The 17,262-nt window shown below is 45.9% G+C and overlaps 1 protein-coding gene across 6 annotated transcripts in view; it reads right to left on the bottom strand.

Annotated features, from left to right (window-relative positions):
* The window catches only part of Vps8 (vacuolar protein sorting 8), a 972,138-nt gene that overhangs the window by 311,097 nt on the left and 643,779 nt on the right, over positions 1-17,262 (bottom strand). For all 6 annotated transcript variants that reach the window (XR_008608392.2, XM_055061192.2, XM_055061196.2 and 3 more), the window contains exon 26: positions 6,164-6,248. Coding sequence is in view for 5 of the 6 variants with exons in the window: in XM_055061192.2 (XP_054917167.2) it covers positions 6,164-6,248 (85 nt within the window). In the remaining variant the exon portion in view is untranslated. The remainder of the gene's footprint in view (positions 1-6,163; positions 6,249-17,262) is intronic.

Genomic DNA, 17,262 nt, shown 5'->3' with positions numbered 1-17,262 from the left:
TGGACAACCGTTAAGTGTATTCTTGTGTAATGTTAGTTTTCATATCCACTGTTAATTGCTCGTTGTATTTCTTTTGTCGTCATCATTGATCTATATTAAGTGCATGCATTTTAGTGTTCTTGTGTTTCTTTTCATTTGTGTATCGCTGCCAGTCAATAATTTTTTTTTTCTCTTTCTCCCAATTCTGATTCATTCGCTATGTTCGCTTGAGTACGGAATGACCAAATGGCTTGTATACCCCGTCGATGACTTTGCACCGGCGGCAAATGGGTGACAAGCCATGGCACTCATATTACGCTGGTAGGCGATCACAGCTGCTTGGATTTGTTCAAGAGTAACGTCATCTCCGTATACAGTCGACAAGAGCGTCATCGCATTGGCGATCTCTGCCACTGGAGTTCACCATGGAGATAGAAGAAACAAGCCATGTTTCTCTGCGCCACTTGGCTCTCATGAAGCAACAGGAGGTGGCAACGATCACAGGAATGCGAAGTCACACAAACACACACAAAAATGGGACGTCGGCACCATGCACCCTAGCCTCCAGATGCATGTGCAAAATAGCAATTGAAAACTTAGAAGAAAAAAAGAAAGACAGATCCCACATTAAGTGATTATGATGATAGTGCTGACTGAAAAAAGAAAGAAGAAAAAGTGCCATCACTTGGAGCATTTTGTCAGCCAAGGAAAAGAGGGCATGGCCTCTGACACACGAGGATGGTACATGCTATGTTGGAGGCTATAGAGCGCGCCACTGGAAGCCAAGCCAGCAAAAAATACAACATGGCAGTCTGTAAGATCGGTTAGCGTGGCTCGGAACGGGAAATTTAGTCTGGAAAATCTCACTTTGGGGCTTAAATTTGTTCGAAAAATCGGTCCCGAAAATGCATTAGCTCTATGGGAACCCTGACGGTGCATTTACGAAGACCGGAATGTCCATCAAGTCCGAATTTTCAGCCAGAAAAATCCGTCAGCTACTGTATTGCATACAAACTTCACCTGTAACTATTGGGAACAAGGCTCCCGTACTTGAACCAAAATGTCTCGTTTGATTTATTTTAAAGGTTTAATTCTGTGCTCAGTGTCCCCTTTTCTTTACCATGATTATTCCCGACCAGACAAGTTTATCAAATCCTTGCTTTCACAGAGTATAGCAAACAAAAAGAAGAGAGAAAGAACAATGTTGGGTTTAGTGTAGCTGGGTCAGCGGAAAGAGTTTGCATGCTCAAGAGAAATATGCTTTAAGTGGTCATCAGTGCTTCCATCATTTGTACTGTGCCAATATTTTTGGGCCTGCTTTCAATGAAGACTGTAAAACTTCAGCACATTGTTTCTCTAAGTGGTCAACTATGATAAAAGACAATGCAAGCAATCACAAGGACCAACACATCTCACCATAACCACTGCCAGAAACCACCATCGCATGCTGGTTGTCCTGGCTGTCATGGCAGTTGAGGCATAATCAAAACAAATATGTTAACAGAGAGTACAAAAACTGAATGCTCAATATCTGCATTGCAAGGTCCCATTAAATAAGTAAATATCAAATGCCAAAGTGAAGTACAAAGGTAATAGTGCCTCATTTTATTTTCATCGGCACATCTACTGAGCTATGTAATTTATAATACATCCACATTTATTTATTCAGCTCACTCTAAATGACGGTCACAGACCTTAGCCTAACCTGTGCCAGAGAATTTCTGGAGGTTACATATTTGTTATTTGCCATAATCAGAATTCAGTTGTTAGTTCGAGACTCGTCCTGTCGTCTTCTTGCATGTGTACATTGTGTTTATTGTGTGTTCATTGGGTACGTTTGTGTTGATCACGAGGTTCCTTGAAGACCAGCACAGACTGATTGGCACATATTCAGTGCTCCAAGTCAGGGTCAAAGAGCTTCATGGAAAGAGCGGTAAATAGCCAGTCCCGCATCTGCAGTGACCCATGTCAGAGGCAAAGAGGTTTTTTGAGGAGCAGCGCATACTGGGTGTTTCAGCGAACACTTTCAAAAATACTTAAATATTGCCTTTGGCAGGTAGCACAAATCTAGTCCTTCAGCTGGTCTACTCAACGAGGCAGACATTACTTGCACGATAAATTGAAATGCATAATCGACCAATTGATAAACATGCACTAATTCGATTTTTAAATAATTACCTTATTACACATATTGCAATTTACAAATTGTAGCTGCGGAGTTCGCAAGGCGGATCCACTTGGAACAAGTTCTCAGGATGACACCAGTTTTGTGATATTAATTCCCCAACTTTGCGAAGAAATACATTGGTGGTCCGGTTACTTTCGTGCTTCCATGCATAAAATTTGTGGCGATGCGCGACTCTCACGCGTCCCTTGATATGTTGTTTTCCCCGCATGTCATGTGTCTCCTGTAATCCGGCTTCTCCGCGTAGCTAGGCGGTCGTACTGGTTGCAGCGCATTACGAGAGATGGCGCGCGTGTTGCGTTGCTGACGCCGCCTAGAGGAGTCAGGCACAAAAGGGAGAAGACTGCTCTGTTTGGCTCAGGATCGGCAAGCGGTGCGGACGATCCGTGTGTGCGGCGATCGATGCTTCTGCGAGACCATCTCGCGAGGCCTACACAGAATGGATGAACACGATCGTTCGAATGCATCACCATTCGTGTGACCGTATGCACGCACGACTAGGCATTACAGCATGGAATGAACATATTCGCTCGCTATCCGGTCATGGTGAGTTGGACTTTCTAGATTTGTCACGTGCCTGTCGGCATGTTCTATCAATATTTCGACTGGCTATAGATTGGTGTATAAAAGGTGCAATAAATGCCCTCGTGATTGTTTGCACTACTGTGTTGTCATTCCTTTGTCCAAGAGCAGCGATGAGAACCCCACAAATTATGTTTTGTTGAGAAAGTAAGTGGAACAAAGGTGCATCTTTATTGTAAGTTTGATGCAGCATATTTTGAAAATGGTGTAATCTACACAATTCCCTTCAAGTGGATATGCCTTGCAGTTTCAGAGGCTACAATTTGTAAAGAACAATATGTGACATGAGGTAATTATTTAAAAAATGAATTATTGGATTTATGTTAATTAGTGAATTGTGCATTTCTATTTATCATGCAAGTAATGTGTGCCTCTTCGAGTACACCAGCTCAAGGAATAAAATTGTGCTATCTGCGGCAGGCAATTTTAAAGCGACAGCTTTAAGGGCCGCATTGCACAGCAAGCATGGCATAAGTGGCGTTGAATGCGAGTTGACTATGAGCAAAACATGTCTACCAATCACAGCGCGGTGCACGCTATGTTTCTACCAATGACTGACCATTGTGTGTCGCATTTCTATTACCCGCAACGGCGGCGGCGCCGGCTGGGCAGGGGAAAGAAAAAAGAAAGAAACAGAAAGCTCACCTTGATGCATAGCATTCACTGCAAGCGTTTTACACTAAAGATTACGGTTGCAAAAGCTGCAGTTGCTGGGATGCATGAGAAGCAGTCAAAGATCGTTTAATGCTATCGCATTCTACTCTTAAAGGCGAAGCTCAAGCATCTCCCAAGTTTTTCTGAAATAATGTTTGAAAGTGTTCGCTGGAACACCCAGTATGTACACATTGCCACATACTCAGCGACTCAAGTTCTCAATCCTGTTCCCTCAGCACAGCAGCCTGATGCTCTAACCATTCGATGACAGACAGACAGACAGACAGACAGACAGACAGACAGACAGACAGACAGACAGACAGACAGACAGACGGACGGACGGACGGACGGACGGACAGACAGACGGACGGACGGACGGACGGACGGACGGACGGACGGACGGACGGACAGACAGATAAGATAGATACGATAGATAGATACAAGAAAAAGCCACACCTCTATATCGCCATGGTTGTACTCCGGGAAAATGAGGGCGCACGGATTGACAATGCCTGCTTACGCATAATTTTTTCCTCCATTTTTGGTAAATTTTGGTAAAAGTCGATTCAGCCGGAAGAACACAAGTGGCAGCCAGATTTATACATGCCATACAGGTCAGAGAGAGAGAGAGAGAGATTCTGGAAAGGAAGAGGCACCATTTTCTCCATCCCTTTAGAGATTCTATAGTACACTCTACCTCAAGGAAGCACGGCTCCGCACCTTAAGGTATGATATAAAGAAACAGATATCGGTGTACGTGTTTGGGCAGTTGGGGGTTATGATACTGTCAAGCAAAAGTGCTGTACTAGAGAATTTCGTGAGCATAATTTCGCTAAACATAATCTTCCTGCACGTTATTTCCTGTGTAATAATTGTTTTTTAGCTCTGGTTTGTGAAAAAAATTGCATTTTTGGAAAAACAATAGCATTTGTATTTCAAAAATATCTGATTCGATTCATACTTGGTTTTCGCTTTTGAATTTGCTTTGTAATTCAAAATTTGATATTCGCACACCCCTACAAAAAAACAAACTAAAATGCCCAATTTTTGGGTGGGGCCTTGCCATCTCCCTTGTGTAGCTTCCAGCGCAGTAGTGGAAATGAAAGGAGTAAAAGCCAGGCACTGGTGCAGTAACTACCTCTATACTTAAAGGATTCGAAAAATTTGCATCGCCTCACGAATGTTTCGTGAGGCGATGTCCTTCAATATTAAAGAGACACTATAGGCAAATACTAAGTCGACACAGACTGTTTAAATACCATTTCAGAAACCTCACAATGCTTGTTTCGTGTTAAAAAAAGACTTAGTTTACGCGAAAATTGTATCTGAAGGGTCCAAATACCTTTTTCGAAATTCAAATCTCGCGCCACCCAACCGGGGGAATGGTGACGTTGCATACGCCATCACTGCCCTTTGCTGCCGTCGATGAGTAAAACAGCGCCTGACAGATGGTGGCACCGAGCTTAGACAGAGCGGCACATTCACCGCTACAGCTGCTTTTTGGTCAAGTGGCGTAGACCGTATGGGCATCCCGCGACATCCCCTGGAAGTTGAATTCTCTGCTACTTGCAGTTAGTGCGAGTTTCGCGAGTCAGCAAAACCAGCGCAGCACTACGCGATCAGAAAAATATTGAAACGCGAAAGCGTGGGCGACGCAGAATCGAGCGACAACGAAACTTTTCAACCGCCAGTGTCGTTCTCAATGGAAATTTCAACGAGTTCTTTTTTCTAAACATGAATTGGAACTGGACAAGTAGCATTTTATTTCATCTGATAATACAATATGAGTGTGCTTTCTGCAACGAGTAGGTGAGTACTAGTGACAAAATTTAACACAGGAGTGCTTTCATCATCAGGCAAGTGCTTGAATGTCCTGGGGGAGTCTCTAATCATGTCCTGCATTTACCTCAATTTCTCGATTATTAAGGCTCTGTTCACGATAATATTGATGCCTTAGAGATTCTCGAGCACTAATCTTTCACTTTAGATTGACTTAGTGTTTGCCTTTAGTGTCCCTTTAAGGACATTCTATGATTAGTTAGAAAAAGCGTTTCAAGGTCCTTTTAAGGCAGGCCAAGAACCATGCGTCTTCACTATAGCGAATTATACAGAAACAGGCGTCGACATATTGACAACGAATCAAGGGCTGCATTGAATGATGACAACCTTAGATGACAGGACAAGGCTGGAGCATGGATACAGATTTTTTTTTGGCAGTCCTAAGGGCTTTTGTTATTGTAGACAAAGTATTTACTTTCTAGGCGAGAATCCAAAAGATGAGATAAATCAACCACACCGTATGAGGCACGATTCTGTAACAGAGCTTCCTGGCAACATTGCACTGCAAAGTCGGGTTAGGTGCTAAAGGAAATCATGACACAGTCCACCTCATCCATGGCGAACAGTTTAAATTTTTCAACAATTTGCAGTGTCTTTCACCACCGTGGCAGTCTTTCCAGCTAGATGGCCACACACATTGTGAATGTAGCTAAGGCAAGCACATCTGTTTTATGCACCTTCAGTAATGAAGCTATAAATTGCTGGGGCAGATCGGCACAGAAGATGCTTGCTTTCAGGTGGCATGAACAAACACGCATTGGGCCCAACATTGTGGACAAGGGACCAGTGTGGGCCTTGCCAAGCAGGTTTACATCACTCTTCACCATACTGCATTAATTAAACGTTCCAAAGAGACAAGAAATAAAGGACGGCATACAACCATGGAATACTCGCACACACTCGGCTTGTGTCCAAAAGACCCACCTTGCGGGAAGGGTCATCCAAGTAGCACAGCAGAATCTTGTGGTACAGGTGCTGTTTCTCATACAAGTGCTCACACACCCGGTAACTGCAATGGTACACAAGATAAGTGCACATGAGCTTCTCACGAAGTGGCATGGTATACATGTAACAGGACCCAACTTGAATATCAGCTCCGAGAGTATTTACGTTTCTTGTTGGCCTGTCACCAGGACTGATCACTAGGTGAAATGCATCAAACAAATGCAAAGTTACAGATCCTGGTCAACTTACTTGGTAGTGCCTAAGAAAAATGCCAGTCTCAGCCCATAGATTAATTTTACTGTTTAAAGGCTTAATTCCAGGGTGTTCTTTCTATGCAACATGTGGTGTAAAAAGTTGGGCAAGGTGTATGGTATTCAAACAAAAAAAACCAAACAAGTTATTGAGCTGAAAGGATTTGCAGCTAGTAGCAGAGCCATAAAAATTGACAGGCTAAATCACAATGGTAATACAAGGTTGCTAAAGAAATTGCATTGTTTGAGGCTTCCAAAACATGTAAAAAATCGCTGCAAGGCTAGTGCTTCAAAATGGTCAAGTCCCTCAATGTGCTCATAGCGGTCTGAAAATGTCACTACAGTAAACTCTCAGTTGTACGAACGTCGGTTTATCAAATATTTCAGAATAACGAACTTTTTAAAAATCCCCGGCAGTTTTCTTATAGATTCTATGCAAAAATGTTTCTCTTAAACGAATTTCGGAACAGTCAATATTTCAGTTTAACGAACTCACTCAGAGGACCATGGCTTGCACTGCACTGCACTGCAGGCGCAACCGATGCCCGCCCTCATCAAACCACCGCTCCAGCGGCCATGTAACCCCGCTGGCGCTACAGCGCCCCTGGGGCAAAGCGGCGGCGCAGAAAACAAACGGCAACGAGGCATGGTCTCCGGGATCGCCCGCACAAAACGAGCAAACATGTAATCTCGGAGGCCATGAACAAAGTAACATCGCTGGCGCTTACAACGCCGCTAGAGCAAAGCGGCGATCTGTCACACCACAAACCACGTGGTGTGTGTGTTTTTCCGACCGGCTAGTCGTGGCATGGTCATCGTCTCTTTCTTTCCAGTCTCGTCGGTTCCGCATGTGCACACAAACGACCACGTGGTGTGTTTTTCACTGATATGTACAAATTCCATTTCACACATTTCTAACACTATGGATACCATGTCTTTTGCTCCATGAATTGCACTTCAAACTTTTGACTCTGTATGCCATGTCTTAAGCTGGTCTAGTGAATATTCAGTTTAGTGAACTTTCAGTTAAGTGAACTGTTTCCTTCGGTCCCTTGAAGTTCACTCAAGTGAAAGTTCACTGTACTAGAAAAGATTTAACCAACATTTGAGTGAACTGAAAAAGCATGCGTCAGGAGAAAGGAGCCTGACACAGTGACTGAACAGGCAAACTAAATGTAACGTCCTAGGTATGTCCTAACTCATGTATGAGATTACTAAACTTGGTACTCTTGTAATGAACCAGACGCGCCTCGTGTTTCCGATAGCAGCTCGGGGACAACGACGACAACCCAAGCTGTGATTTGCAAGAGAGCTTGGGCTGTTCGCTGCTGCTAGGCTGCTGTTGATCTGGTGCTTCTCAGCTTTAATTAAACACCACAATTAAACAATTGCTCCTTCCCACCCAGGAGCCTGCCCCAACATTGACTCCGGCCATGCAACAAGCCATCAGTGCCCAAATATCTGATGTATCTGATGTACTTGCCCCTGTTCGCCCTCCAGCTCCTGTGACGGCACCTCTCTCCTATGCCGACTACCCGCCGCTATTCGCATCTCCGACAGCACCGCTCTCTTACACCGACTACCCGTAGCGGGTCACACCTTCGCCGCTCAACAATGCTGCTGCTGTCGCACGGCCACCGCAACCCTCGTCTTCCCTCCCACTACGAAGGCACCGGGTTCCCCCTGCTCCCGTTCCACGGCAGTCCCCCCAGCTTCTTTGTCAAGCCGACACGTGGCACAGTCCAGACAACATGCCTATTTGCTTTGCCTGTGGCACCGCTGGTCACATTGCGCGCTTTTGTCGTCGTAACATGTCCTAGCACCATGATGCCTTTGACCAGTTTCCCTACACACTACAACCTGTCGCCGAGATACGCTGCCAATATGCCACTGACTCGCCACTGAGACCCTTCGATCACGACCGCCATTCAGACAGTTGCCGTTCTCCTTCTCCATGTCGATGGTCGCCATCACCTATGCGTTGATGGCTACCTACTGCCAAGGGAAACTGACTAGCGCAGTTCCGGAGGCAAGAACTGCAAGCTCATCGAACTTTCTAAGGCCTCAATTTTCTTCGCAGAATGTCATTGACATCCATGTCGAGGGAGCATCCGCCCAAGCGCTTATCAATACCGGGGCTGCCATTTCAGCCATCCATGAAAATTTTTGTCGCAGGCTGAAAAAGGTCACGAGCTCTCCATCTGGCATGGCACTCTGCACTGCTAGCGTGCAACGCATTCATCCTACAGCTACATGCACAGCCCATGTAGTCATCCAAGACGTTTTGTACACCATCGAGTTTTTTGTGTTGCCATCCTGTTCTCATGATCTCATCCTCGGGTGGGACTTCCTATCACGTCATAGTGTCATCATCAATTGTTCTCATGTGCAAGTGGCCCTTTCGCCGCTATGTGACTCGCCATTGGTCGGCACCGACTTCAGTGTTCGCAAAGTCTTCGTTGATGATAATACTGATATACCTCCGGAGATGTCGGTGCTTGTGACCTTGTCGTGTACTGCCATGCCAGACTCAACCGTGGCGTTTACGCCATCTGACATGCTTGCTCACCACAAGGACTTATTTCTCCCGTTCGCCGTCCGACAGGTCAGAATCCGCTTTGATACCCATCTGTAATCCGCACTGGTATCCTGTGACCATACTGCATGGTGAGACCTTAGGATTTGTGCAAGCTGTCACGTGTATTGAAGACCTTGACGTTCACGATGGAGCCACCCGTTTACATCTGGACACCATGACTTCCGTCTCATCAACAGCACCTTCAGCAGTTTTCGACAATGGCATTGCCGCAGACCTTTCGCCATCTCATCGCACCTAACTTCTTACTGTACTGAACAAGTTCGTTTCTTCGTTCGACTGCAACGAACCATCCTTGGGTCACACGACAAGTGTCTCTCATGCTATCGACACCGGTTCCCATGCCCCCTTGCAACAGTGTGCATATCGCGTTTTCGCAGAAGAGCGCTGAGTTACCGTGGAACAAGAGGATCACATGCTGCAGCGCTGCATCATTCAGCCTTCTCAAAGCCCTTGGTTGTCACCTGTCGTTCTAGTGTGCAAGAAAGATGGCACAATTCGGTTATGTATCGATTATTGCCGCCTAAACAGGATTACAGGAAAGGACGTCTACCCGCTGCCCCGGATCGACGATGCTCTTGACTGTATGCAAGGTGCCGAATACTTCTTGTCTCTAGATCTCCGCTCTGGCTATTGGAAGGTTCCCATGGCTGAGGCTTACTGCCCAAAGACAGCTTTCATCACTCCCGATGGCCTGTACGAGTTTAACGTTATGCCTTTCGGCCTCTGCAATGCTCCCGCTACCTTCGAGCGCATAATTGATACCATCCTTCGTGGACGTAAGTGGAAGACTTGTTTATGTTAAAGCCCCTCAATTTTTCAAAAGTAGCGCCATTCTTAGATCTTTCCGCCACCACGCTCACCCTGGCGCGTCCTCCTCCACGCTTCCTGTCGCCCCAGCCTCCTCCGCTCCCCCATTGGCCAATCTGTGTCACGTGGAAGAAAGCGGCGCGCTTTTGTAGATTTTTTTCTTTCCAGCGCCAAGCAGGCCCCGCGCTTTTGTATATTTTTTCTTTCCAGCGCGCGCCGACCTCCATTGTTGGGCCTGCGCGACGAAAGTACGGCAGGCGGACTGACGAAGTGCGTTAGCGTAATAGAATGTGCAGGGCCGAGAACTTAATTGCGATGCCATGCTGCTGCGCCTTCGGTTGCCGCAACAGACACAGCGAGGGCAAAAAGCTTTGCTTTGCCGTCCGGCGGGCGCAACGCAAAAAGAAGTGTGGATTGCAGGATCGGGCGGGCTGACTTTGATGAAGTGGCAAAGAACGCACGGCTTAGTGAAGTAAGGGCCACGGCTACTCACAACCTCCTATTTTGAGCCTAGTTCAGGCCTTCCGCTTCGAAAAAGTGGGTGTTCATGCTCTGCATGGTTTTTAGCGCGTTGTTTGACTTTCTTTTTTCGAATGTGCTCTCTTTGTTTCATGTAGTATCGTCTTGCGGTGAAATGCACGCATCTGCAGCTGGCCTGTGACATAAAAGCGACTTTATTCAGTGTGTGTTTTGAGCTCCACCAGAAGTTAGCACATTCTCGACGCTATTGCAAGGCTCACTATGACTTACGATGCAGTCTTTTAGCTTCGAATGTACGCCCGCATGTATTGATTTGGTTTGTGGTGATTAATGTTTTTAACGTTCCGAAGCGACTAAAGCTAGGATGGAGGTCGTAGTGGATGGCTCCGGATAACTTTATCTAGCTCGCCTGGGGATGATTAACGTGCACTTTGATCGTAGAGTCGTACGTGGGCCGGTAAATTCCTCGTTGGCGTTTCATAATACTCGCGCGCTAGCGCTGCTTTAGAAGTTGGCGCCTCGGCGCGATTGTATTTCTTCAAAAAATTTTATTTACTGGTGTAACAACTTGTCATTATTTCGTATTATTGACGGCGCCTCCAGGGCACCAAAGCGGCAACGGGAACACCAAAGCTAGAACCAGCGCTGGATGGGGCTCACCGAAACCTGTGCATGCCAAGGGGGTAAAAGATCGCGGACAGCCAATTTTGTATGCGAACACTCCCTGCGACGCCTGCATTAGTGTAATGTTACGTGCTCTTCAGAGGCCTCCGTTAGCCATTACATGTGCCCTCCTGGAGCAGTACTTGTAAAAAAAAAACAATATATCGTCACGATTACCAAAGCACCCCGCAATGAAAAAACGGCCCTGTTGCCAGGCTTTGTTGACCGCACACAGCCGGAATCTCTCACGCGCCGACCGAACAAAAGTGTCCTGCAGGTACGTGAATGAACCTACGAAACCACGTACACATACTTTCACGCTGTCAACACTTGAAACTTTGGTAATTACGCGCGTGTTTGAGTACACCGCGTGCTTGCGTCGTGTTTCAGCAACACGAACTCTCAACGTCGCGCGCTTTACGCCTTAAATACGCCTTGAATAATGGTCATTTTCTCTATTTCTTCCGCAATTCCAACACGAAATTCTAAAGGCCAGTTACCGACTGACGAAGAAAGATCTCGATTAAAAAAACTGCTCCGCAGGGCTCGAACGAACTTTTCTGCGGATTTCCTCCCATAGCGTGTTAGCCGTCGTCTGCTACGGCAGGCCCACCACCGGCGGCGCCACCGTCGAGGCCGCGCCGAGCGGAGGAGGAGGGAAGCGAATGGCGCTACTTTGGGAGATTGAGGGGCTTTAGTTTATGTTACCTGGATGACATAGTTGCTTTCTCACAGGATTTTCCGACCCATCTCACCCGTCTACATGACATCCTGACCTGTCTCACTTCAGCTGGCCTGCAGCTCAACCTCAAGAAGTGCCGTTTCGCTGCCCGAAAATTAACTGTCTTGGGTCCCGTCTCAAAAGACGGCATCCTTCCAGATCCAGACAAGCTTTGTGCAGTCGCCAAGTTTCCGAAGCCCACATCTATCAAGGCCTTGCGAAGTTTCATGGGCGTGTGCTCTTATTTTCGACACTTCGTGCAGAACTTTGCCTTTATTGTCACACCCTTGACGAAGCTACTTACCGCAAGCAAAAGCATTTCCACATGGTCGCCCGATACGCCGAAGATTGCCGCCAGCTGGCTCGTTCTTTGACCAGCGAGGATCAGGGGCGTCAGAAGACAATATGCAACAGTCATCAGGCCATTCCCACCTTCCCTGCTGGTTCCCTTGCTTGGCTATGGATACTGCCTCACATGCACGGCCTTTCTTCTAAACTACTTGCGCGGTACCACGGTCCGTACTGGATCATCGACGCCTCCTCCCCTGTGAACTGTATCGTTGAGCCCGTCACACCATAGCCGGACCTTCATTGTCGAGGTCGCGAGACAATGCATGTTAGCCGGCTGAAGCCTTATTTCGAGCACCTCATCTTCCCTGCTCTCTAAGTCGTCAGGATAGCTCCGTTTCCCACCCGGGGCCAATGTAATGAAGCAGACGCACCTCATGTTTCCGATAGCAGCTCGGGGATAACGACGACCCGTGCTGTGATTTGCAAGAGAGCTCGGGCTGTTGGCTGCTGCTAGGCTGCTGTTGATCTGGTGCTTCTCAGCTCTAATTAAACACTATTACACTCTCAACAACCACCTGACTCGCACAACCTTTGCTTCACATGCAATATCTTCACTATTTGTCACCTAACAAGCCTGTCACTGAATAGTGAAACCGCAACATCGTTCAGTGTACTGTGCTGCAAGGCATGCAGGTGTTGTGATAGTGCAATTGCTTTAGCGCATGTCACAAGTGGGAGCACACAAAGTGCGGCTACAGCAGTGCGAGAATAGTGTGACACACATTTTCGTGTGTATAAAACAAGGCACACTACTGATGGGCTCTCTTTGTTTGAAATAACACAGAAGCTTACACCTGAAGAGCAAAAGAGCAATGTATACAGTGCGTACAACAGATGCTGTTAATTAGCGGCATGCTCTTTAAAAGTCATGCCAGGATTGAGGGATATTGCAGAAAGTGCCACTTTTAACAGATGACATTGTTATGTACTGTTACTTTTGTGGTTTCATGCTACAGTCTGATGGATGCCAAATTTTATTTATCTTGGAGTTTGAGCACAATTCACTTCATCATTCAATAATTCCATGCTTCAAGGTATCGATTAATACACTCTTGTGCTGCCAACCACAAGCCTTCTGGTTAGCTCAGCTGGTACAGGGACTGAACTGACAAAGGGATGGTGCCAGATTCAGCTCCTTGACCCCGACGAATTATTTAAATTGTGAAGCTTTCCAGCAAACATATGTGGTTTCATGCTACAACCTGGCATATGTCAACTTTCCCTTTAATCAAGACAGATTAAATTAAAGAATCTCCATTTATATCTATTCTAAACACTATGTTTAACGATTTCATTATGTCAATACTCAATTCTATAGACAGTAGATTAAACACTTACACTCTCCCTGTTTTGCTGCCTCTTAACAAATCAAGAAAGCACTGACACAACACTCTATGCCCCATGTGCACAGAAGATGCACAGCAACGTGACCAAGGTAACAATTTAGTGGGACAGTGGCCCAAGTTGACCATGTGTCAACTAAACAAATCACTGTAAATACCACGTAATCATATCTGCTATGTTTGTCGGAATCATCCCAGGAAGTTGTGTCTCAGCAGAGTGAGTGGCATATGCCCGAGAGAAAGAGCAGACAGGTGCTACATATGTGCAACAAGATTAGTTATGCAGTTCCCATTCACTGAGGCCATCAGTGTTATGCGAAGCATTCTTGAAGTAGCCGGATAGATGCCACTGTTTGAGATTCCACCAAGTGTTACCAGATGGTGCAACATATCCATGCAAGAAAACGCTACTAGATAGGGGAACTCCGCAGGAGGTGGCTCCTGGCTGTCACCCCAGAAATGGCCACGCTGACGTTTGCTCCGTGTGTTGTCTGCTTCATTGTCTGCTGTTGCCAGCATTCAACTCACGTTAAAAGCCGCAGCCTTTTTAAAACACCTCCAGTTCTCCGAATTTGCTTAATGGTGCATATTGCGAGAGGCATGTGTCATTCTGCCACGAGCACAGTAACTTTCTTGCTCAAGGAGGACACGTCTGAACTGTTCTAGGGCAGGAGAAACTCTCGACGTGCTGTGCGGGGCTGATGTTTACAAAGTTTTGACCAATCCCAGTGGTACATAGATATGGTATTTATGCTTACCTAAACAAAAATTCGAGGACACCTAGACACTTCTTATGAGTTGTGAATGTGAAAGCATTAATGTCTATTTGAATGCTGCTGAGCAGTTCTTTGAGTTATGAACTCCTCACGGGCAAGTGAGTGTGTTTTGATTTGGCCTTACTGAGGCACAGTTAGAATGCAGGCGAGAGCTTCCATGGACAAGGAACATGTGGATAACACAGGCTTCCGAGAGTGAGGGTGATGTGGTATCGTGGTGATGCCCTCTCCCCTTATGCAACACCTGGCGCGCTATCAAGGCAGCATGTGCTCCCTTTCGCCCGCTCTGCTCTGTCAAGGCGCGCTTGTGACGTGGCGTCGCAGCCAATGGCAATGGGAGCTTAGGTGCCGTTTTGATGCAATAAACAACAGACACGAGGCTTTTTCATTCGATGGGCCATTTGATGCTATCGCATCAATAAATGCTCATAAATGCATTACCTTTGAATTTCACACTTAAGTTTCCTTTTTTTAACTACTGCTCACATGCCTGCTCTTGCAATGAATAAATCAATAAATAGTGCATGGCAAGCATATATTTTATTTATTTATTTATTTGTTTAATGATTAAGAGTAGCAAGCGTTACAAATGATGCAACTAGTTGAGTGCTAATATGAAGGCACCAACATAAATGTTTCGCCAACTGCAGTTTTAAAATGCCCTAGCCCACATATTACCATATTTTTTGTCGACTTTGTATATTAATTGTAATGTTCTGTTTGCACACACAAGCTATAAAACTCTGAGAAATGTAGAATGAGCGAACAATAATGAAGAAAAAGAAGAAAAAAAGATGCACGGTTGTATATAAATGAAATGCGATGATTTTGAATGGGCACTAAACGCAAGTAAATATTAGGTCAAGCTAAAGTGACAGATTAGTTCTCGAGAATCTCTAAGGCGTCAATATTATTGTCAACAACGCCTTAGTAATCGAGAAATTGAGGTAAATGCAAGTCCAACCAGAGACTTCCACGGTACATTCAAGTACTTGCCTGATGACTAAGGCACTCCTCATTTCAATTCTATAGCTAGTACTCAACCACTCATTATAAAAACATCCTTCAGTTGCATTATAAGGCGAAATAAAATGCTACTTGTCCAATTCTATTTCATCTTTAGAAAAAAAAAAAAAAGAAAAAGAACTCGTTGATGTTACCCTCGACAAGTATGTGGGCAGTTGAAAGGTTTAGTTTCTGCTCGACTCTGCGTCACCTGCGCTTTGGCATTTCAGTAGTTTTGTTAGCGTGTAGTGCTGTGCTAGTTTTGCTGGTTCGTGATACTCCCACAAATTGCAAGTAGCCGACAATTCCACGTCCATGTGATACCGCGAGATGCCTGAACAGTCCATGCTACTTGACCAAAAGTAGCTGCAGTGCCAAATCCACCGCTCTGTCTTGGTTCGGTTTCTCTATGGCCATGCATTTTGCAATCTGCGCAAAAAACTGTACCGTCTTTGTTGGGTGCCATGTTACTCACCGATGGCAGCAAAGGGTGATGATGGCATATGCAACGTCACCACTCGCCGGTTGGGTGGTGGGAGATTTGAATTGTAAGAAAGGTATTCGGACCCTTAAGATGCAACTTTCTCATAAACTAGGTCTTTTCTTAGTATGAAAGCAGTGCTGTGATATTTCTGGAATGGTATTTAAACAGCCCACATTGACTTAGTATTTGCCTTTAGTGTCCCTTTAAAAGTGCTGTTTAATTGGGCAAGTTGGCACTGCATAGAGGTATGGGTTGCGCTTTCAAAGACAAGGACACAGTAATGCACGCAAACAGGCAAACAGAAGCGCTTAACTGGCACGGTGTTCGGCGTGCGAAGTTCTGTTCAGGAGAATATTTTTTTCTTATGCTGTGACAAGCCTGGCCCCGTACACCTCAACAAAAATACCTTTCTCGTCAAAGCGAGTCATGAGCAGCAATATCCACTTGCATGTGCTTATCGTCTGCATTCGATCAAACGAGCAGGACCGCACAAAGTCGCCTGTTCCAACTATTGATTGGAATGGGCTAAACGCACTCAGTAACTTCCAAGCCATGTCTGTTTTTCAAACATCTGTTGGCTAATGAAGAGCAGGTGTCTTTATTTGTAGCAAAAAGAGCTCTTCTGAAGGCCTATGCTAACCATGCCGTGTCATCTGCTGTGCGAACTGTCCCATATGACCTGGTAGCAAGTCTATGCGAACGCCACCCTTGTATGGGTGACAGGTTGGGGCCACTTCTTCGAGAAAGTTTTCCAACTGACCGCACCTCGCAACGCCGATCTAAGAAGAGCAACTATGTGCACGACACAAGCATGTGTGGCAGCAACATCAAGATGACGACGACGGCTTGACAATATGGTATGATGGTGATGACAATGGCATGGTGACCAATTTAATTTACTCTGACAAAGAACCGTTACGACCTGCTACCACTGATCCTGAAAGTCTGTCCCGACAAGGGCAAGCATGGGTGTTTTCGCATTTTGCCCCTATCGAAATGCGGCCACCGTGGCCGGGATTCGATCCCGCGACCTAGTGCTCAGCAGCCCAACACCATAGCCACTGAGCAACCACGGCGGGTCTATGGAAGATGGCTGCTACTAGTACACCATCTTCCACAAATTTGGTGTCGATCAACCGGGGAATGACCTGCGGACGGCTACGAGTTGCCTGATTGACAACAGACAAGACTTCACGACGATCCCTGAACAGTTGGGTCATCAATGAGGCAAGTGCCCTCCTTCATAACAAGTCCACAACACATAAGAAGCTCGACTCCATCTACGGAAGGCTTAAAATAGACAATGATGAGCTCAACAAGATACATGCAGAACTAGAGAGTCTCATTACAGATGAAGACTTCCCAACTGAGACAATGCGACACAGGTACATGCTGAGCTTATTAGCAGGCCGGGGCGCATTTCAATACAATCACCTTCGCAGTTTAGGGCTCGACTACCCAGGCAGTTGCTACACCATCGTAAAGAATAGGAGCCAAGCTACCAAACTTCACGATTGTTCCCTTCGTTAGAGATTTGTGCAAATGAATTGAATTCTGGCAGCGATTCAGCCAGATCGCTCATAACAATGGAAGTCTTA

The sequence above is a fragment of the Dermacentor andersoni genome, chromosome 1 (assembly GCF_023375885.2).
Source record: "Dermacentor andersoni chromosome 1, qqDerAnde1_hic_scaffold, whole genome shotgun sequence".
NCBI classification, from domain to species: domain Eukaryota; kingdom Metazoa; phylum Arthropoda; class Arachnida; order Ixodida; family Ixodidae; genus Dermacentor; species Dermacentor andersoni.
This window is presented reverse-complemented; position numbering and strand designations above follow the sequence as displayed.